The 23,269-nt window shown below is 44.2% G+C and overlaps 1 protein-coding gene across 1 annotated transcript in view; it reads right to left on the bottom strand.

Moving 5' to 3' along the window:
- Positions 1-846: 846 nt before the first annotated feature.
- RHOJ (ras homolog family member J) overlaps positions 847-23,269 on the bottom strand; it is an 85,769-nt gene continuing 63,346 nt past the window's right edge. The window contains exons 3-5 of the mRNA XM_047861357.1: positions 15,752-15,916; positions 13,096-13,191; positions 847-3,020 (exon numbers count right to left, since the gene is read on the bottom strand). Coding sequence (XP_047717313.1) covers positions 2,874-3,020; positions 13,096-13,191; positions 15,752-15,916 — 408 coding nt within the window. The 3' untranslated portion in view covers positions 847-2,873. The remainder of the gene's footprint in view (positions 3,021-13,095; positions 13,192-15,751; positions 15,917-23,269) is intronic.

Raw genomic sequence — 23,269 nt, 5'->3', positions numbered from 1 at the left:
GACAGATTATCTAATTTATAGGGCCTAAGTTATGCATTTGACATGTGGCTAACATCTATAGAGTAAACAGATGCAACTCTGGTAATACACCTGCAAAACTACAACTTAACATCTGTGATTATGAATCAACTGTAGTGTGAGGTAAGCATACTCACCTGGGAAGCAGAATAGCTGAGGTCTGTTCCAGTTCTGCCATAACACACCTCTTTTGACCCATCTGGACTTGAGTTTCCTCATCTGCACAATGAGGGGGTTGGACTATATTTTCTGGGGTCTCTTTTAGTCTGAAAAGCTAAGACTTTACCCTCCAATGGAGATCGGCCGCCCCTTCTTGACTTTGGAAGATTGTGTAGACCATTAAAGGATCCTTCTTCAGATCCTTCTTTCAGATGTCTTCTTATCTTTGGCGTCAGGATATAGTTTTGTTTAATCTTAAGGCACGAAACACTTTTCAGTGAACTACCTTTTGCCTTGAAACAGGGAATACATGGTTAATTTGGTGGAATGACATTAACTCATTTAGGTTGCTTTGTTCTTTGTTATTTTATTTAATAATTAGCTCCTAAGCACCTAAGGGCTGGAGCCTCTCCACCCAGACACTAACGGTCTCTCTCCGGGTTCTCGTTCTAGAGGAGAGAATGATCTTCCCACTGTGGACAAGTTAATCTCTGTGTTCCAGTAGGGAGATGATGGCTTGGGCAACCATTTGCCTGTTGAATGCACACATCTGGAAAATCCTCCTTGGTGGAGCAAATATACAGCATTGGATTTTTCATCCACATCAATGAGAAGTGAGGAGTGGCCCCTTAGCAAGATGTAACTATGCAATCATGCAACAAAAGTGGCTAACAGCACTTCATTTATTACAGGACTAAATGCTCATTGTTGTTTGTAAAGAATGAATCCATAACCTCTGCAGGGTTATAGTTTATGCACAGTTGATTTTCATTTACAGAGGCAGAAAGTCCTTGTCTTCTCTGTCAAGCTTTGACTTACAAAACTCCCGTTTTCTTTCAGTTGGGGTGTGTGTGTGTGTGTGTGTGTGTGTTTAAGAAAATGTTTAGCAACTAGATGGGAGGGAAGAGAAATAAAACTTGCAATGTGGAAGAAGGGAAACACATTTCAGAAATTCTAAACAAACAAACAAACAAAACCCAAACAACTGAGGGGGTGTCATGGAAAGTCCTAACGGAAAAGACCTACATCATATGCTTCTTTTTTATGTGCTTCCTCCAAGAGCAGAAGGGACTAGAAAGACTGGATTTTTCCAACAGAAGGAGTGTGAATGCAGAGATTCTTCTGCTGAAATTGGTGTCATTTGATGTTGCAAAGAGGCACTTGGCTTATGCAATTGAAATAAAAAGTAAAGTGCCTACCTGGGTGTTTCCAGGGTAATTGTGAGCAAATAAGACTAATTAGGAGACTTTATAGTCTCTAATTAAAAGCTAGGAAAAAACTCACTCTGTGAAACAAGAATCCCAGGATGTTTGGAAGAAGCATATAGAAAGGGCACATAATTACTTTCTGGGGGCTTTTACTTCCCAAGACCGAAATTCCTGTTCTACAGAGCACATCATTTTGGAAGCAGGGGATAAACAGATCCAGAGCTGAGTATACACAGATCCATCCCCTAAATATACATTTGGGATAATGAGTGTAGGAAATAGGGAGAGGCAATATTTTTGTACCAGCTGTACTTGGAAAATGTCGTTTAAATAGAACTGGGAGCGTGCATGGGGTAAGCTGAGAAGCACTTCGGGTTGATGCAAGTGAAAAAATTGAGGCACTTTGCTTAACCTTTGGAGACTTTTAAACATTTGCTTTTTCGTGCCCTGTAGCCAGGTCTTTCTTTTAGATCAAGTTATCATTGGGCATGGGAGTAAGTGTGAATTCAAGGGAGGAAACAGGTCTGCCATGGGGAAGGGAGGGAGCAGGAAAGTTCACTTTGCTGAATAAAGAATATTTTAAAAGATTTTTAAAAGGTCTGTATATTCCCCCCTGGTCAGTTTGATTGAAAAGCAGAGAAACTACTTTCTTAAACACAGTTCATTTGTAGCTTGCCACAATATAAATATGGAAAAAAAAATAACGCTACCCATCAGCAAAAGCATTTCCAGGGTGAATCTTTGGCAAAAATGTGGACCCACAACAATTCATCCGGGTTCAAAAATCTTGGCTTTGTAAATTTCCAAAAGTTTAAACATTTTCTTGTTTTCTTCTTACAGTCAGGCAGGCATTCAGAGGTACATATTGGTTCTAATAGCTTTGGTAGAAACAGGCTGAATATGGAAATGCATATAAAATACATTGCCTTTAGGCTAACTTGGTATGGATTTGTAAGGCCTGAGTAAATTGGTATATTAGTAAACTTCTTAGAACAATACAAATAAATGCAAGACACATAGGGGGAACAACAGATTCAGGAGGGAGGGTTAGTATGGTATTCCCGTGTTTTGTAGAAGACACTGGGTAAGGCCACTAATATAGGAACCAAGTTCCTTTTTTTTTTTTTTTTTTTTTTTTTTTTGGTGATGATTTTCCATCAGCTTCATGTTCATGGGTGGGGGTGGGGGGGATGCAAAATGCCACATGGTCTTTGCCTTTGTTTTCAGCATGGTCAGCAGCGGCACTGGCTGAAATCCGGGCTCTGCATTCTCCGATTTGGATGCTTCTGGCTGGTAGAGAGGACGGGCAGGTGGCTGACGAGTGTGCTGCTGTGCTCCTGGAGGGCGGGTGGGGGGGGGCGGGTGCTCCTGGCGTGCAAGGGCAAGCCTTCGTGCTTGCGAAGGGACTTCCTCTCTGGTCGTGCCCTCCTTCGTGGTTTGAGCTTGGTCTCACCCTTGGATGCGGGTGGAGGCCGGTCCCCAGCAGCCTCAGAGAACTGAACAGCAGCTGTGACACTCGCAGCAGCGTTTCTTCTTTTTCTTGGGGTGGAAAATGGTGAGGATTGCTTCATCAAAAACTGCTTTGAGACCTTTCTGAGTTAGGGCCGAGCACTCCAGGTAGCACTGCGCTCCGATCTTAAACACAAAAAGAGAGAAACGCGTGAGGGGGAAAGGAGAGAGAACAGCAGAGTGGTTTCAGCCCCCTGCCCTGCCAAGTGCTACCGCTCCTGGTCCCACAGACGGCCGGGGGTTGGGTTGGATTTTTTTTTTTCCTCTTTTACATTTCCATTTGCATCGGCTATTCTAATTTTTGTATTTTTTACTTTCTGGTATTAGCAATAAATGGCCATGGATTGCCTTTGGTAAGCAGCAAGTTCTGAAAGTGATCCATAACCGCTCATCCCGAATGTAAGAATACAACAAATGTACAAATTGAGAGAGGATTCAAAGCCAGTGATATGGTTTAAATATACTTTGTGAACAACAGGGCTACATGATGTTGTTTTTAGCACCCTTTCGTATGCATGCAGAATGTGTAAATCTGGTACAAGTGAAATGTATCTCCTTCTGTATGTGAGAAGGCAGTGTCAGCTTGGTTGGTAAAGCACATAGGAAGAGTGGGGGATGAGGTTTGCTAGGTCATTCTTCACTAACACGCACTGCCGATGAGGTCTCTCTCAGCAAGGTAATATCCAATTGATATTATTATTTGGTTTTAACATACTCATTTTTAAAATTTTTATTTATTTTTGAGAGAGACCGACAGAACACAAGCCGGGGAGGGCCAGACAGAGAGGGAGACACAGAATCCGAAGCAGGCTCCAGGCTCTGAGCTGTGAGCACAGAGTCTGACACGTGGCTCGAACCCACAAACCATGAGATCACGACCTAAGCTGAAGTCGGACGCTCAACCGACTGAGCCACCCAGGAGCCCCAGGTTTAACATACTCTAAAGGCATACTTTAAGGAGCTGAAAAACCCAAAACATGTACAAATAAAAATCATAAAATACATTTACTGACAAAGACACCCTCCTAGTTGGTATACATTCTAAGTGTATTTAAGTGATTAAATATTTTGTTCTTGCTTAGGGCTTTATTTCAAAGCTGTTGATGATTTCATACTGTGGTGTATTTGGCAATCACAAAATCTCTTTGAGAAATACAGAAATTCAGTCCAGAACTATAGCTTCTTATTTAAAAAATAGCACGCCAGAGGGAGGCCTGCTTGGCTCAGTTGGTTAAATGTCCAACTCCTGATATCGGTTTGGGTCGTGATCTCCCCAGATGGGGCTCTGTGCTGAGTGCGGAGAACTGATTGGGGTTCTCTCTCTCCCTCTTCCTCTCTGCCCCTCTCCTGCCTGCTCTCTCTGTCTCTCAAAATAAATAAATAAACTTAAAAAAAAAAAAGAGAAAAACTGAAGAATTAAAGCAGATGCGGAAGAGGAGAGTCGGATGATGGTGAGCCCCTGGAAACCATAGCAGATACGTGACTAAATCAGAATAGCAAAATTACATGCCTATTCCAGTAGCTTATGTTAACAAGGGGGGCAGGGCTGGTGCCAGACCATAGGGAGAGGTGAGGAATGCAGTGAGCTGTGAAGCACACACCCCCTCTAGAGCTAGCAGTCTTAGTTTTAGACCACTGTTGCCACGGTTCACTCACTGGTGCCCATCTTTGTATTTTTCAAGATGAGATGGACTTTTGAAAAAAAATTCTTTTTAATCTTTATTTATTTTTGAGATAGACAGAGTGCGAGCAGGGGAAGGGCAGAGAGGGGAGGGAGACACAGGATCCGAAGCAGGCTCCAGGCTCTGAGCTGTCAGCACAGAGCCCGACGTGGGGCTCGAACCCACGAAAGTGAGTTCGCGACCTGAGTCGAAGTTGCACGCTTAACCGACGGAACCATCCAGGTGCCCCAAGATGAGTTGGACTTTTGGGTTTTTAGTTAATAATTACCAACTTAAAAAATGCTCTGTGGGCCAACCAAGGCAGGAATGTGGGATTTCTTTGTCAGCGGCCAGTCGTCTTGCAACTTGTGGAATAAAGGAATTTGTGGTTTAGCTTAGGATAGAGTGGGAACAGCCCCAGAAGGTAAAATGAACTGTTTAAGGGCACCCAGCCAGAAAGCGGAAGAACTGGACTAGAATCTGGGTCTCTTGGTGTGTGTTCTTTTCTTTGTTCCACGATGATCATCCTTATCCCTCAACTCTGCAGGAAGTTGCTCAAGTTGACGATTAGCCCACATACATGAAAACCACACATGAAGTAAAGTTTTTCTGGCTGTGTCCGGATATAATGCACTTTTTTTCCCCCTATAAAGAATAGATACTGTATGAGCTAAAGGAAAATACCCAAAGAAAAGATGTTGGCTATTAAAAACCTATTTTGTGGGTTCATTTCAAGGTTTGCCCTTTGGATTAAAGAATGGCTTTTGGAATCATTAAAACTAGTTAGATGCAAAAGAGGGATGAAAAGTAGAGAACATTTTCTTAATAATGTCATGAAATATCTTACATTTTGGGATTGTGGCCAGTGCTTGATATGAACATGTGAAATGCACCTTACTCTAGTGAGGATGTCAACTGAATGGCTGCTTGCAACGTGCTAGTCCTTCTCTGTCATCCTGAAAAAATACGCAGAGCGTGCTGCGGGGCCGTCCTACCTGGAATACCTCCCCGCTAAGATCACGAGCCTCACTTGATCCTGGAAATCACGGGAGACCTGGGCTCAGCTCACACATGGGGTTCTGGGCCCTCTGATCCTGCAAGATGGGCAGGGGCATTCCATCCCCCTCCCTCACCTCCCAGAGTGCAACTGACAGCATGGCAGGGCTTGCCTTTTGAAGGTGGAGGAAGAGCCCACACTTGTCTGTCCTAGTTCAGATATTTTGGAAGATAGTGAAACAGTAGATCAAGACATTATTGGGTAGCCATGTTAATACAACATGGTTTTGGACTGATAGTCCCAGGAAAAGTAGCAAACAGGGTGTGATTTGGGAAGAATGTGTGAGAAACAGAACTCAGGTAAGAGGTGAGTGTTTCGTGGGGCGCCTGGGTGGCTCAGTAAGTTCAGCGTCTGACTCTTGGTTTCAGTTCAGGTCATGATCTCATAGTTTCGTGGGTTTGAGCCCCATGTCCGGTTCCGCGGTGGCAGCACGGAGTTTGCTTGGGATTCTCTCTCCTCTCTCTCTGCTTCTCCCCAGCTCACGGTGTCTCTCTCTCTCAAATAAATGAATAAACTTAAAGAAAAAAGAGGTGAGTTTTTGTTAACCATGTATCAGTGGTCTGAGGGTCAAAGAATTCTCAGAAGAAGGTACAGCCATGTTAGAGAAATTGCTAAAAAGAAACCACCTCATTTATGACCTCAACAATGTGAAATGGAAAACTGTCCCAAGGAAGCATGACTTTCCTTACAGTTTCATCTACCCCTTGGAACAAAGTGACCTACACAGCCAAATATTTAGAACAATCTGTAAGAACGCAGGATTTGTGGATCCTTGTTTAGATCCACATGTTATCTGTGATGTGCTTTGCCAAAACGATTTATTTTCCAGAAAAAAAAAATAGAGACTGAGGAATGTACACTGAGAGAACACTTTCCTAATAGCTTTATAATAGCTCAAATTTATCATCCCAAGGCTGGGAAATTTATCAGACGTGCTCAGAACATACAAGAGTCCGACAAGAAATTAAACAAACCAACAGAAAAACAAAACCCACGGTGACCAATCAAGTGAAAGAAAACCAACTACTTCTTCCAGGTTGTCTTTGTGGAGGTGGGACATGTTACAGAGTAAGATAGAGCATACCCTGAAAAAGACCATGAAGTCTTCCCGGCTGTAGACGCACCTGAGAGGCACACAAATTTAACAAGAATTAGAGTTTCCTGAGCAAACCTCAGGTGTCACTGGGTCACTAAATCGTTGCAAGAACTTCGCAAGGTAGGTCTGTCACCTCGTTTGCAGTTCAGAAAAGTGATGCTAGAGACGATAAGTTACTTCCATAAGGTCATGCAACTGAAGAAGTGTCAGAGGTTTGAATCTGTCTGTCCCCTGACCCAGAGTCTTAACACTCTGTGGGGATGACGCTAGCAAAAAAAAAAAGAAATGTGTCCGAAAGAGTAAAACTAATGAACAAAAGAGACGTTGTTTTGGAGGCAGTGAAGCTGATAAGAGAGGAAAGAAAGAAAAAGTTAAGCCATTTCCCTCTAAATGGAGAGGGGAGCAAATACTAATGGAATATACACAGTAAGGTGGTATCTGAAGAACCAGCTAATAACAGAGAAGTTCTCTATTTCTTACTTAAGAATTAGGAGAGGTACAGGCAACACGAAAGCCAAGAAAAAAAAAAAGGAACCTAGTGACTTGTGAGAGAAATTTTATCGTAACAAGTTGCTGAAAGAGGCAAAATGTTTCTAGGCTGGATGGATTTGCAGCTGACTTTTTTAAAAGACTGTAAGGCAGAGATTGCCAAGTCAAGGGTGGATAGATAATGTAGTGCACCGCTTCAGTAAAGGTTAGCATGGAGGGGTGGGGATTGTGAAAAACTGAAGGATACATCCCTTGTCTGAAAGACTGTTTAAACGTTGCAGTTGATGAGGAAATGCTTGTGTTGCCTTGTGTTGCCAGAGCTTTTGGTGTGTGTGTGTGTGTGTGTGTGTGTGTGTGTTTAAGAAGTCAGAAATGTGTATCTTTATGTAAAGTGTCCATTGTTCAGTGTTGCCCACTAAATCACATTAAAAACACACATGTGTGGGAATGCAAGCTGGTGCAGCCACTCTGGAAAACAGTATGGAGGTTCCTCAAAAAACTAAAAATAGAACTACCCTATGACCCAGCAATTGCACTAGTAGGTATTTACCCAAGGGATACAGGTATGCTGTTTCTAAGGGGCACATACACCCCAATGTTTATAGCAACACTATCGACAATAGCCAAAGTATGGAAAGAGCCCAAATGTCCATCGATGGATGAATCGGTAAAGAAGATGGGGTATATATATATATATATATATACACAATGGAGTATTACTCAGCAATCAAAAAGAATTAGATTTTGCCATTTGCAACTATATGGATGGAACTGGAGGGTATTATGCTAAGTGAAATTAGTCAGAGAAAGACAAAAATCATATGACTTCACTCATATGAGGACTTTAAGAGACAAAACAGATGAACATAAGGGAAGGGAAACAAAAATAATCTAAAAACAGGGAGGGGGACAAAACAGAAGAGACTCATAAATATGGAGAACAAACTGAGGGTTACGGGAGGGATTGTGGGAGGGGGGATGGGCTAAATGGGTAAGGGGCATTAAGGAATCTACTCCTGAAATCATTGTTGCACTATATGCTAACTTGTATGTGAATTAAAATAAATAAATTAATTAAAATAAATTTTTTTTAAATAATAAAAAAGGGACAATGCATAAGAGACTCTTATGTATGGAGAACAAACAGAGGGTTACTAGAAGGGTTGTGGGAGGGGGGATGGGCTAAATGGGTAAGGGGCATTAAGGAATCTACTCCTGAAATCATTGTTGCACTAGATGCTAACTAATTTGGATATAAATTAAAAATAAAATAAAAAATGAAATAAAAAAAACTACACATGTGGACTGATCAAAGCATTTGTGGGTGACATTTGGTTCATCACTTGCCAATGTAGTCCCTATGCTTTTTAAAAAAAAAAGTTTATTTATTTATATTGAGAGAGAGAGAGAGAGAGACAGAGCGAGAGAGCGAGCATGGGAGGGACAGAGAGACAGGGAGAGAGAGAATCCCAAGCAGGCTCCATGCTTCCAGTGCAGAGTCTAAGGCAGGGCTTGATCCCATGAACAGTGAGATCATGACCTGAGCTGAAATCAAGAGTTGGATGCTTAACTGACTGAGCCATCCAGGTGCCCCTGTACTCCCTATGCTTTAAAGGACGCCTTTTGCAGTACTAATTTCTCTATTTGGAAGTTTTTCCTCCCTCGCCCCTAAGTTTGTCCCCCTGATAAACTTGCCTTTATCCCTCATACTTGGCTCAGATGTCAATTGCTTCAAGAAATTGTCTCTGAGTCCTCCTTCCCCGAATGCGTCCATCACTCCCCACTCTCTGCTACCTCAGTACTAAAAGTATTCTTGGGGCGCCTGGGTGGCTCAGTCAGTTAAGCGTCCGACTTCGGCTCAGGTCATGATCTCACGGTCCGTGAGTTCGAGCCCCGCGTCGGGCTCTGTGCTGACGGCTCAGAGCCTGGAGCCTGTTTCGGATTCTGTGTCTCCCTCTCTCTGTGACCCTCCCCTGTTCATGCTCTGTCTCTCTCTGTCTCAAAAATAAATAAACGTTAAAAAAAAAATTAAAAGTATTCATTCAGGTGACGTGCCGTTGTCTGCAGTCACCCTCTTCTTCTGGCCTATGGGCCCCTTGAGGCAAGGAGCTATCTCTCCTTCATTTCTGTGACCCAGAGCCCAGTTGTGGAGTGACCGAGTTTCAAAGACCGTGAGAGAAGGAAGAAACGGCCAGCACACAAAACAAGGAGGGTAACGGTGACTTTTGCAGTCTGTAGGCAGGAATGCAAGACTCCAGTTGATTAAGACGACTGAACATTGGGGCGCCTGGGTGGCTCAGTCAGTTAAGCTTCTGACCTGAGCTCAGGCCATGATCTCACAGTTTGTGAGTTCAAGCCTCACATCGGGCTCTGTGCTGACAGCTTGGAGCCTGGAAACTGCTTCAGATTCTGTGTCTCCCTTTCTCTCTGACCCTCCCCAACTCACGCTCTGTTTGTCTCTGTGTGTAAAGTACATAGACATTTTTTTTTTTTAAAGATGACTAAACATTGATTCCAGGATTTCTACAGTGATTTGGCTGCTTTAAAAAATTTTTTTAATGTTTATTTATTTATTTTTTATTTATTTTTAATGTTTATTTATTTTTGAGAGAGAGAGAGAGACAAAGACAGAGACAGAGTATGAGCGGGGGGAGGGGCAGAGAGAGAGGGAGACACAGGATCTGAAGCAGGCTCCAGGTTCAGCACAGAGCCTGACACGGGGCTCGAACTCACTGACCGCAAGATCATGACCTGAACCAGAGTCGGATGCTTAACCGACTGAGCCATCCAGGCACCCCAGCAATTTTGCTGCTTTAAACCCACTGGTGCATACATGTTACAAAGCCAGCAGGAAACGGGTACCAAGACAAAGAGTGAGAACAATCATAAGGAAGGCGCGGGGTGAAGAAGATAGCAGAAGAAGGCAAAAAAGAGGCCAAAGGCTGAAAAAAGGGAAAATGGCAAAGCGTTTTGTCAAGAAATACCTTAGGAAGTCTGAACTTAGAAAATCATGGTCAGGTTGAATCAGATGGAATTGAGAAAGCGAATGCCCAGTGAATTATAATCTTAGAGCTCCAGTGCAGCAGGGTGGCTGGCGCATGTGAGGTGTTCAGTGAGTTATTGACAAGTGCGGCCGGTAGTAGTGTGGACATGCGCCCATCAGGAAGCTGGCTGGGGATGAACAAATGCAATAATGCCAAGGAGAGGGAGGATAAAACAAGCAGAGGCATAACGATGAATATTTATTACCAATGGATGCAAAAATATTTATGTAAATGTGGTAGACTTTTGACAAGTGTAAAGAATGGTAACTATGTATGGTATGAAAGTGGCCTTTGAAAATAAAACGCTCTTTGCGGCCAAAGAGAGGTGATAGAAGAAAAATGCCCTGGAAATGGAAAGGTACTGACCCAAAGGAATTGAATATGAAAGACCTGAACTTGCAAAGCACTTGAACTATGGGGAGAAGATGCACATTAAAGTACAGGGCTTCAGTGTATAGAAAAGAAGCCCCAAGACTCCAGGTTTCTTTACAGACTACAGGAGGGAGCAGGGAAACATGTGGGTTAAAGCAGCGTCATACCCCAGCTCTGCTGCTTTCTAGCGGTGTGACCTCAGCCTCTCTGAGCCTCAGTTTCCTCTAGGAAAGTGGAAATAATAATAGACACACCTCGGGGGGTTGCTGTGAGAATTAATTAAGACATGGCATGTGAAGCGCTTGGCAGAAAGCCTGGCACACTGCAAACACTCCGTAAATGCTAGCTGTTATTATCAACTACTTGACAGGAAAGTCAGGGAGCAGAGAGACTTAAAGCATCTCTATAATTACATGAATTGTGATGAAACAAGTTAAACTCTTGCTTGGATTTCTTCTAAATTGGGTTTCATAAGCTAAACACGATTCTCTCCGTATCCGAGAGCAGTTGCTAGGAGAAACTGGCAAAAGGCAATAAAGTGGTGAACTCAGCCATTGTTCCTAAAATAAGTACGAGACGAGATGGGAGGCTTTGGAGTGACTTCTTTTCAGAGGGAGAAACAATTTCCTAAATGAGAAGTCAGGCTAGGACACTGACAACATGATGGTGGAGATAGGACGGAAGCAGGGGAAGCGGAAACCAAGTTCATGCAGAAAGCTGGTGCTGAGCCTCTGGGACCTGCTCGTGAAAAACGGATAGCTGGGAATCACATACGATTGTTTTCGTGGCTTGATGTTTATGTACCTTTAGTGAGAGAAGTTAAGCTGAATGTTTGAGGAATAGGTAGAAGAACCCCCAGACATGCACCCATTTTACAGAAGGCAAGATAAATGGTTGGAGGAGACAGTTTACATCATGGTCAGGTACACAGCGGTGACATCCGCAGATCTGGATTAGAGTTGCTTGTGTCATTATCAGCTGTGTGAATCCAACATTTTCATCTCCCTAAGACTCTGTTTCCTTGCCTGTACGATGAGACAAACACTGTCTGCTTCAGCGGGTTACCATGAGGCTGAAATGAGACAGAGCCTGTAAAGGGCTTAGTATCCCAAGAACTCGATGAATGGCTCATACTAGTAGTTGTAAAATGACATTCACAGAAGTAGGAAGTGTTGTCTCAAGTACTTGTGAAATATCCTCATGTATTGTGTCCATATAAACATAATTCTACTTAGTTCATTTCTATTCGAGTGTATCCCTTAGTTTTGGTGCCTATAAGAAAATTTCCAGAAGAGAAACACACACATTTTTATTTATGAAGAATTTGTATATAATATTTTTCTTGGCCAGTTTAAAAGGGTGACTCCTATTCTGCCCAGGGCACACAGTTTTGCAGGGTTAGTTACTTTAGGAAGTAAAAGAGGGGCGCCTGGGTGGCTCAGTCGGGTAAGAGTCCGACTTCGGCTCAGGTCATGATCTCACAGTTTGTGAATGGAGCCTGACGCTGGGCTCTGGGCTCACAGTGCGGAGCCTGCTTTGGATTCTTGCCGTCTCCTCTCTCTCTATCCCTCCCCTGCTTGCGCTTTTGCTCTCTCTCAGAAACAAATGAGAGAAACAAACAAAAAATAATACTGGTTTAAAAAAAAAGAAAGTAGAAGCAATTTCTGAAACTTCTAGTCTGGGTCTATGGGTTTGCGACTCTATCAATGAGGAAGTGACTCAGGTTATGGAAATATGATTTAAAAGCCTCCTCTTGCATAAAACACCTCCTCTAGTGTCCATTTTAGTGTCTGTTTTTGCACACATCTTGGTGGTCATTGGGAGACAAAGATTTGGTCTAAAAAAATTCCCCATCAAAATCACCATTCGTGTTAAGCTCTCAAGAATGCAGAAAGGTCTGTGATGACAGTTTCAGCTGTGAGTTAGTTGCTATTATCTGTCCTTAGCCACTTGGATTCTCCAACTAGTTATCTTCTTTCTGGTCCACGTGAGTGCTCTAGATGCTGTTTGTGAGATAATCCGGCCGCTCTAAGTGGCTATTCATTATATGGTGAGAAATATTGAACAAATATAACCCTGCCAGATGCTAATCTAAGTTTTCCCCAAGAAAATCACTAAATACCTTTTATGGGGTCATTTAAATAAATTACATTGATAGTAAGTAGTGAGATGAGTCCCTTTATTCACACTAAATACAGAACTGGATATTCTAAATGTTGCTAAATCAAATGACAAGTGCTTCAGGAGTTGAAATTCACCAATTTTTTTTCTAAAAGAAAAACAGACAATGGTGGCTGGGAAGACGCCAACCAAACGGTCCCTTCCAGTGTCACTAGAACAGAGGGGACAGTATGAAGCAGACAGAGGATCCTTGAACACACTGCGCTTTAAAGCAAAAGTCCACGTAGCTCACTCATTCCAAACCATGCACCAAATTCTTCCGTCAGCATATATTTCAAATCAAATCCAAATCTGACTGTACCGCTTTCGCAAGCTTCACACCGTGCTCGTAAGTGAGAGGTTTCTCTTTCATATACAGCAAACGGGCCAAGGTTTTGGGGTCATCGCGGAGATCAATCTGGCAAAACAAACAAACAAACAAAAAAACAAAAAAAAAACCCACGCGTGATAAGCTTACTTATTTTTTTAGGCTAAGTAGATATTTTAAACCGTGATGTGGTAGAGATTCTTCCCACCACCACTTTGCATCTATGAAGTTGCCGACTGACTTTTCTTTAAGGAGGTGCATACATACACATGCCCATATTACATCGAAAAAATAAAGGGATTTCTTTGTAAATGTCAACATCAGGTTTTCCATGTGCTTTCTTCTCCAAAAGCAATTCCCCCGGGGGCTAGACTCACTCTAATAATTCTGTGGTTGTTTCAGGCGTTTTTGAAATTTCCTACTTATTCTTAGATCCCACTTACAGGATATTACAATGATTGATCAGTCTTATTACCTTGCAGTGATGCCTCATTTGATCCCAAATTATATTACTCATTTCTTAATGTCTATTTCCTGGCTCTGAATACATCTTTGTCTTCACCCTCACGGGGATAAAGATTTGTCTCCTATGAGGATATTTTAAGGAATGTTGATGCAGACTTGGAAGGCATATCCTAAAGAGGAATTTCCAAAGGTCTACCTAAGGAATGAGCATTAATCTTTTCAAAGGTAGAACTACTTTGAAAATAGCCTGTATGTTGGGATTAGTTTTCATAATTTAACTAAATATTTTAGTTGCTTTACAATCTCACTGTGTTGGGGTGTCGGGTGGCTCGGTTGGCTAAGCATGTGACTTTGGCTCAGGTTGTGATCTCACGGTTTCTGAGTTCGAGCCCCACCTCGGGCTCTGCACTGACAGTGTGGAACCTGCTTGGGATTCTCTCTCTGCTCCTCCCCCACTCCCTCTCTGTCTCTCTCTCTCTCAAAATAAATAAATAAATAAACTTAAAAAGATCTCAATGTGTATGTGAACCTATGCACACATGAATGGGTGTAAATGTGACTTTTAAAGAAAAACCGAGGGGCGCCTGGGTGGCGCAGTCGGTTAAGCGTCCGACTTCAGCCAGGTCACGATCTCGCGGTCTGTGAGTTTGAGCCCCGCGTCGGGCTCTGGGCTGATGGCTCGGAGCCTGGAGCCTGTTTCTGATTCTGTGTCTCCCTCTCTCTGCCCCTCCCTCGTTCATGCTCTGTCTCTCTCTGTCCCAAAAATAAATAAACGTTAAAAAAAAAAAATTAAAAAAAAAAAAAAAGAAAAACCGAAATATTTATACATTAGAGTACCATTTATAAGCACATTGCTCTGCTTTAGCGATCTGTGGGTTTTTTCTTTTTGGTCTATTTATTTATTTAAAAAAATTTTTTTTAATTTATTTTGAGAGAGAATACATGCTCGTGGGGAAGGGGTAGAGAGGGGCAGAGAGAGAGAGGGAATCCCCATCAGGCTCCGTGCTGTCAGCACAGAGCCCAGTGTGGGGCTCGATCTGAACCTGAGCCAAAACCAAGAGTTGGATGCTAAACCGACTGAGCCACCCTTGTGCCCCTCTTTTTTGGTCTTGATTGTCCAATGTAGTGCCACCAATTATAAAAGAGGCGTGAATCGCACAGAGAGGTTTATGCCCTGTCACATATTTTGGCAGCAGGGATCTGGGCTCTGTCAGTATGGTCAAACATCATCATCTGGAATTAGGGTAAAAGCCTGCTTTTAATCAATTCTCTTTCAGAGTAGAAGCATTAACTATACTCTGATTTTTGGATGTGTTAATCTTCTGTCCATATCTTCTCTAGGAAATGCTTTTACTATTTTTAAAAATTTCTCTTTTCAGTCAGAATATAAAAGGAGAAATAGAAAACAGGAACATATGAAACAGATAATAATAAAACCCTTCCATATTATTACATTTCTGTGTCTTTGGATAGTAATTTAGCAAAGAACAAAATCCTTTCAAAATTATAAGAAGTAGGAACAATCTTGAACACATTTGTGCAATTGGCTTCCTGTTGGTAATTCAAATTATAGAACTTTATTAGCTTTCAAAACATTTTCAGGCCCTTTACAGCCACAGGTTTGTTTATCTAATACATCTGTTTTTAACTGCTTTCCTAAGATCCAAAAGACCAAGAGGTTTAAAGGGAACAGAGAAGAGTGAATTTCTGTCTTTCTCCAGTGGTGTTATGGAGCTCCTGGAGTAATGTGCCCATTTGGACTTTTGGGGTCACTTTGACATCCATACCTATTCTGTGACTTTCAAACAATTGTAGATTTCAGATATATATAAAAAAAAAGATTAGGTAATTAGCACGATCGACACCCGCACCTCGTTCCTCTGGCTCAGGACTGGAGAAGGGTGTCTACTTCAAAAAGTACTTTGTTACTTAAAAATAAAGAGCAGAGGGATTAATTTTTAAAGATCACATCAAAACCTCCTTTTCGTGTAAATAGCTCTATTGTTCTTTCGACCACGAGCTAAATAATCATGCAGATCTTAGGCACGGCTGCTTCTGGGGTTGATACATCAGACACACTCTTCCCTAGTGTTGGTGAAATAGGCTGTTCAAGAGAAGCCTGGTCTTTCCTTTTTTGCTGCCCTCCTGCCCTGCCCACCACACCTTGCCATCACCCGCCTCTAACCTGGGTCCCTATGAGGACGTAAGGCACGTGAGGCATGCAGTCCTTCAGCTCCGGGACCCATTCCTCCTGGACGTTGTGGTAAGAGGCAGGATTTACGACAGAGAAGCAGATCAAAAACACATCTGTGTTGGGGTAGGAGAGCGGCCTCAGCTGGTTGTAGTCCTCCTGCAGGTAGAGCAAAGAGTTTGTACAGACTCGGGAAGGCGGGCCCTTCGTGCTTGAGTGTTCTGGGCAAGACTCCACCACAGCTCCCCGTGACCTGCTCCTGCTCCCGCCCTGGGATCTGGTGGTTCCCTATAGGCATTGCTAGAAATAAAGGAGCCATCAGTCAGAAAAACACCTTTTTGCTGTAAGATTGTAAATAGCACCCCCCCACACACACACAGTTTCAAAATTAAAATTTATTTATTTATTTTGTGAGAGAGAGAATGCACACGCTCATGTGCAGGTGCACCAGCGGGGGATGAGAGAAGGATAGAGAGAGAGAAGGAGAGAAGAGCGAGAAGGAGAGAGAGAATCCCAAGCAGGCTCCATGCTGTCAGGCCAGAGCCTGACACGGGCTCAAACTCACAAACTGTGAGATCATGACCTGAGCCAAATCAAGAGTTAGATGCTTAGCTGACTGGGCCACTCAGGTGCCCCGTAAATATCTTCCATTTAGGAAAAACTTAGGAAGCAATTTTTTAAGGAGCTTTAGTGAGATAATTTACATACTGTAAAGTTCACCCATTTAATGTGTATAATTCAATAAGGATTATTACAGTTCCCCGTCGCATTGTGCTGTATTGAATGGAGTTGTGTTGTATTGAATGTGGATTTAAATTAGTGCGCAATCGGCTAAGGCACAGCAGTTCTCTTCTTACACAATTTTTAAAAATTCCATGCAAATTTAATTTAGAATAAGCTAGCTGTAAATATAAAGCGAAGAGTTGCTGCCAAATCAGACGGCACACTTTTGTAGAAATATATTGGGTGAGGGTTGAGAGTTCAGAATTCGGGGTTTCCTGTGAAGTCTACCTAGAGGCCACAGCATGGCCTAAATAATAAAATACCAGATTGATTCTTCTTTCCCCAGGTTTCAAACCAGAATATGTTCTGGTTGGAGAGTTCTGGCTTATGTAGGTTGTTCACGTATATGCTGTCAGAGCAGAAGAAGATAAAGACAAAGTAAAACATTGGAGCATCTCACCTTTGGGAAGGTGTCAGCAAGTAACTTTCACCGTATGTGAAATGTTCTAGGAGGTTCCGAGGTAAATCCGCTATTTCAATATAACGTTTATATTTTCGTAGAATTTAGTAACATAAGCCAAAAGTAATGTTATGTGTGTGTATACTTGATATTACATAAGTATACACTATGTATACATACATATCTGCACACACCACAATATGACATACTTGTCATACACACCATGGATCATTCATATATATATGCACAGTACGTACATACATAGGGCAACCAAATCTGTATGTTCACACTTACCACATACACATAGGCATGTGCAACATAGCGATTCATTTACTAGGGTCCTGACTCCTCCTCTTTTTTTTTTTTTTAATTTTTTTTTTCAACGTTTATTTATTTTTGGGACAGAGAGAGACAGAGCATGAACGGGGGAGGGGCAGAGAGAGAGGGAGACACAGAATCGGAAACAGGCTCCAGGCTCTGAGCCATCAGCCCAGAGCCTGACGCGGGGCTCGAACTCACGGACCGCGAGATCGTGACCTGACTGAAGTTGGACGCTTAACCGACTGCGCCACCCAGGCGCCCCCTGACTCCTCTTCTTAACATGAAAAAACATTATTAGACTCATATATGCTCATTGCAATTCAAATATGTAATCTCTAATAGTTTTTCCTCTCTTCCTAGAGGAAGCCATGGTTTAACCGTATCCTTTTGAATATTTTATATTTATTTACATATGTAACAGACATGTGTTCATTTTATTTTTTTTTAAATTTTTTTTTCAACGTTTATTTATTTTTGGGACAGAGAGAGACAGAGCATGAACAGGGGAGGGGCAGAGAGAGAGGGAGACACAGAATCGGAAACAGGCTCCAGGCTCTGAGCCATCAGCCCAGAGCCCGACGCGGGGCTCGAACTCACGGACCGCGAGATCGTGACCTGGCTGAAGTCGGACGCTTAACCGACTACGCCACCCAGGCGCCCCCATGTGTTCATTTTAAAAAAGATAAATTGATTACATAGTTCATATCGTTGTATCCTTTGATTATATGTGTGTGTATACATATATATATATATCTAATGTTTATTCATTTTTGAGGGAGCGTGAGAAAGAGAGTGTGAGCAGGGGAGGGTCAGAGAGAGAGAGGGAGACACAGAATCTGAAACAGGCTCCAGGCTCTGAGCTGTCAGCACAGAGCCCGATGTGGGGCTCGAACTCATGAACCTCGAGATCCTAATGTGAACCGAAATCGGACGCTTAACCAATTGAGCCACCCCACCGCTCCTAAGCAAAGATTTTTAGTTACCCAAACAAAATGCAGCATAAGATGGCAAGGATGCTGAAAAAATCCAAGTCCTCGAAAATAAACTAAAAGAATATAAAAAAATCACGGATCGTGGCTCATTTGTCACTTTTCTATTAAAGCAAATAAGTAGGAGCTGGGTGCATTGCTGAATAAACACTGGTCACAGTGGACAGCTGGGCCTGGCCTGCTGGCTGCATAGCAGCTGAATTGTGCCCGTGCGTGTGTGTCGTGTATGTGGTGGTGGTGATGGGGGGGGGGGGGTGACAGGGCAGTGGGGAAGTGGACAGCTCATTTCTTGTCACTCTCCCCTTCTCTTTACACAACGAGCCCTGTAACCAAAACTTCTTGCCCCTGGTCTCTGCACTGCTTTCCTTTCTCTCTGGGGCTTTCTGTTAGAGGGGAGCTGTGAGGCTGACAAGCTAAGAACTCTCCTTCCCAGGCCACAATCTACAGCTGCTCATGGTACCCCACCTGCCCTTTGCCACTTCATCTTCCCATCTGGATTGTGATAAATGGAGCAGGGACCATCCTGGCTTTTGTTTTTTTGTTTTTTTTTTCCTCATGCCCTACTTCTACTCTGTCGACAGCAAACATTCCATAAATGCCGTTGACTGATTGGATGACACCAGGTTCTCTGCAGTGAATTGCCAACGAACACATGGCTTTTCTGTGGGGCATTTATTGCAGGGTTTTCTTTAGAATCACCTGGGGAGCTTTAAGACCATCCTGACACCCTGCTGCCTCTCTCCCCACACTCCGGGACCAATTAAATCACGATTTGTGGAGAGTGGGCCTGGGTAGCTGGGCATTCTGATATAATTGGTTGGAACTGGCATGGAGTTGAGAACAAATGATTTGCATTATCTTTATCTTCGTCACTGAGGATGGATCAAGGGCTTATTACGAAGGGCCAGGCATTGTTTCAGGCACTTACGTGTCTTGAATCCTCACTAGCACCGGAGACATGGCAGCATCAACATTCATATTTCAGAGAAGAGGAACGTAAGTTCAGAGAAGTTCGGTAGTGAACGAATGTCTCAGAGCTATTAAATACTGGGATGGGCTCTTTAGCCCGAATCCAGCTCCAGCTCTTCATTGTGACCCCATTATTTGTTTCAGCTCAGAATGTTAAGCAGCAGATTAAGCATTTTTTTTGAAAATTCAGTTATCTGGATATCTTAATACGGATATATATCTTGACCTAGGAATCTAAGAAATATTGGACCTTCGGATATAGGATCTATTTCATGGCCTGCACTTGCTAGAAATTACCAGCAGATGGCAGCAGACACTGTATATTTAAACCCTCAACGCCAACCCACAAAATTGCACGTTCAGAAGGGTCACTACTGGATCAGGTAGGAACAAATAACTGGTGGTCTGAAAGGATCATGTTTATCTGATTTTTTACCTAGAAGCCATCAAAGGAATGCCGCTTACATTCTGGAAAAGTTAGGAAGACCAGGGTTTGCCTGTGGGACTGTGTGGGTGGGCATGGGAGAGGAGTTTGGGTGTTTTTGATCATTTACCCTCCTGGCAGGGTAGCCAAGGCCCTCAGCTGAGTGACTTCTGACCTTCGCCTTTAGTGGGCTTTATCTTGCTTGTGTTCTGGATATCTCTCCTGTGGAAAGCTTAGTCCAGCTGTGTAACTCTGGGGTGCCAGGGTGGCTTAGTTCGTTGAGCATCGACTTTGGCTCAGGTCATGATCTCACCAGTCATGAGTTCGAGCCCCACATCAGGCTCTGCACTGACCGCTCAGAGCCTGGAGCCTGCTTCAGAGTCTATGTCTACTCAATTTATTTGGAAGTGAGACAGGTGACATTTCTCTTGCTCTTGGTTAGCTCTGTGATAACAGAATACCAGAGAGTATTTAGTTGACTGAATTGGAGAAATACAGATGAGGGCTGCAAGAGGTTTTAGAGATCAGTGCAGTGGCTCCCAAAGTGTGGCCCCTGACCAGCAGCCTTGGCCTGGGAGCTTGTGAGCAACGCACATTCTCAGGCCTTCCCCAGCCCTCCCGAAGCCAAGGCCCTGGGGATCGCCTGCACCGTATGTGGTGCAACAAATTGTCCGGGTGACGCTCTTGCAGGTCAAGTTTCAGAACCGCAGCTTATCATTCCTTCCCTCTCAGCTGATTTTGTGGTTTAAGAAGTGAAACTCTAGACAGATTGAGTGATTTAATCAGGGCTACAGAGCAAACACACCTTTGAAGGAGGTTCACACCTGGACCGGCAGGACTCCCGTCGGCCCCCATTTGCCACAGGCTATGGCGATAAAATGTGGCTGAGGGTTCAGCATTAATAAAGGCAAGTGTCCTCGTGAGATGGAGGGCTGGGTGCTGGGAGGCTGGGGGATTTGAATTTGTATCAGCTGATGAGTTTTTCTCACCAGGCACATTCCGAGCCTGGGTTGGATGACCACATGTTGGGATGATGGGAAGGGGCTCTGGGAAATGAATCGATGGTCTAGCTGGTATTTCACGCCCCCCCATTATCATGTCGAAGCTGAGAATGGAAGACCAGTCTTGAAGGCTTCTTGAGGAGACAAGGTGTTACTCTAAACTTGCGACTTGAGTGGGGCTCTGGAGGGCTAAAATGGGCAAGGAGGCTGGCTGGCTGGCTGGCTGGGGGTCTCAGGGGATAGGGAAGGATTTGGGTCAAGGTGGACTCTTGAGTACTTTCCACCAACTTTACCCCAAAGGCGGGAGACTGGTTTGAAGGCAGATCTGGTGCTCTTGGATTGGGCAACTATTAAGAAACTACAGCTCAGGGACAGCCTCATCAGATGGCCAAACACCCTCCACATGTGTCTGGAAGAGCCACGGCATGATGGCCCAGGTGGGGAGCAAAGTGAAATTATTTGACCAGTCCTCCTCAGACCTTAGGCACACTGGAGTCGTGTTAATGTGCAGCTTCTCATGCAGCAGCAGGTCTGGGGCGAAGGCCACCGATTTATTTCTGACGAGCTTCCAGGTGATGCCGATGTCGCTGGTCCAGGGACCACATGTTGAGGGACAGGAGAGTTGCACTGAGTCTCCCCTAACCCCACCGCAGCCCACACCCACATCAAATTGGATGTAGAATTCAGCTTCAAAGTCCTCCTGGGCTTAGTGACATTTATCCCAGATTTTAGCACATGTCTCATTTTCGGATTCTCCCATCAAGTACACTCCTGTCTGTCAGGCTTGGTTTGGGAAATGTGGGTAACATCCAGAGGGTGGGAGTGTAGCATAGTACTTAGGAGCATGGGCTAGGGGGACGCATTCTTTGGGTTCCAATCCCAGTACTGCCTGTGACTACTCTGTGACGCTGGGTAAATTCTCTCTGCCTCAGTTTCTTCGCCTGTAAAATGAGGTCGATAATAGTGCTTGCCCCATAGGGTTGTTTGAGAATAAAACGTGTTAGTATGTGTAGACGGCTTACAGCAGTGTCTTGGATGTATTAAGTTCTTTGGGGGTCAAGAGTCCGTCTTGTCAACAACGGCTGTAGTGTCCCTACCCTCATTGGCTCCCGGGGCTGAACCCGAAATTAACTTTTTCTAAACTGAGTAGTAAAGAGACCCAAGTGCTTGCATACTCCGATTGCACCTCTGAATCGATGTCTCTACGGCTCCATTTTTTTTTGTAATTTGAGAAGAAATAAGTTTGTGTCCTAAGGTTACTTTTACCAATAACTTGTCACGTGAGCAAACTTCTTTCACATCCTCCAAATTGCACACTTCTAAAACCACGTGAAGATGCACGTGAGCAAGAAGGTTGGGTTGCTTATTGAGGAAAAACATTTGTGTTGAGGCTTTAGGCAAAGCCTAGAGTTTGTTTTAGGCAAACTTTCCATGGAGGATCCGTGGAGGATGCCAGGTTCTGTGCTCTTGATGGCCCCATTGGGTCAGCCGATAGCAAAAGGGAAGGCTCGTGTCCTTCCAAGTGGACCCTGGGTTGCCATTAATGGACCCCACCTGTACTTGCCTCCCTGCCTGGCCACTTGCCTCTTTAAGCCCTTGGGGGCCGAGGGGCTTCAGAAATCTGGGCAGGTGAAGACAAGCAGTGTGTAGTCTCAGCTGAGGGAGGGGTGTGGCTGATGGCCTTTCTGTTCCCACACTTCCACGGTCACGGGTGACAGCTGAGCTGCTGGGGGCTGTGGTTTCTCTGCGTCATCCTGTGCTTGCTGACAAATAGCACTGCATCGTGGGGGGCCTGTGTACAGAGAACCTGGGGGTTCACCCTGCTGAGAAACGGGGCTCCCGACACCAGGAGATCCTCATTCCTCCCTGGAAGTGCTGCCTTTGAGATATGTCTATCCTGGAGTTGGGTCTGAGAGGCCACAATCTGAGCAGACCTTCACCCACATGGCTCGTGTGCCCACCGAGAGCGGGAGGCAAGATGCCTCACTGCGGTGGCTGGTTCCACTCTATGTGGCCGGCAGCAGGGTGGGAAGACGCCTGGCTCTGAGCCATGACCCGGGACACACCGGTTCGGCATTCCTCAGCTGGCAAATGCCCAGGCTTTGCCGCAGCGTCCCCACCCCGGCACCCTCGTCGTCCCCTTAGTCTCTAATGACGCACTCGAAACGGACTGGCCTGCAAGTACGTCATGGAAAAGTTGGCTCTGGGATTCTTTGTAGCTCAGCCAAAGATCTGAGCCAAAGATGGGCCGTGCAGCACGACCTGGCGAGACCTAGATAGGTTTGGCTTTATGGGCCTGGCCTTCTTGCCTCTCCAGCGTCAGCTAGGGGGTAACCTGCAGAGTCAGCCTGCGAACAATCCCTCACGTTGCCTCACTTCACGTTTGGGATTCCACCTAATAGAGGAACTCTTTGTTTTCAAAGGATTCCACTTGAAGTCCCAATATTTGTTTGCTTCAGGGATTCGGGGCGGGAGCTAATTTTAATAGCAGCCGCCATGTGCTGGCCGTGTATGCACGTGGCTTCACTATAGACCGTCTGTGGCGAATGCTTGGCAGGCTCGTGAAGGGCCAGGAGCACGTCCGAGGAGGGCCTGGTGGGGCTGCAGTGGTGTCCGGGGCAGACT

This window comes from Prionailurus viverrinus, chromosome B3 (genome assembly GCF_022837055.1).
Source record: "Prionailurus viverrinus isolate Anna chromosome B3, UM_Priviv_1.0, whole genome shotgun sequence".
Taxonomy (NCBI): Eukaryota; Metazoa; Chordata; class Mammalia; order Carnivora; family Felidae; genus Prionailurus; species Prionailurus viverrinus.
The sequence above is the reverse complement of the archived record's forward strand: the minus strand, read 5'-3'. Positions and strand labels throughout refer to the sequence as shown.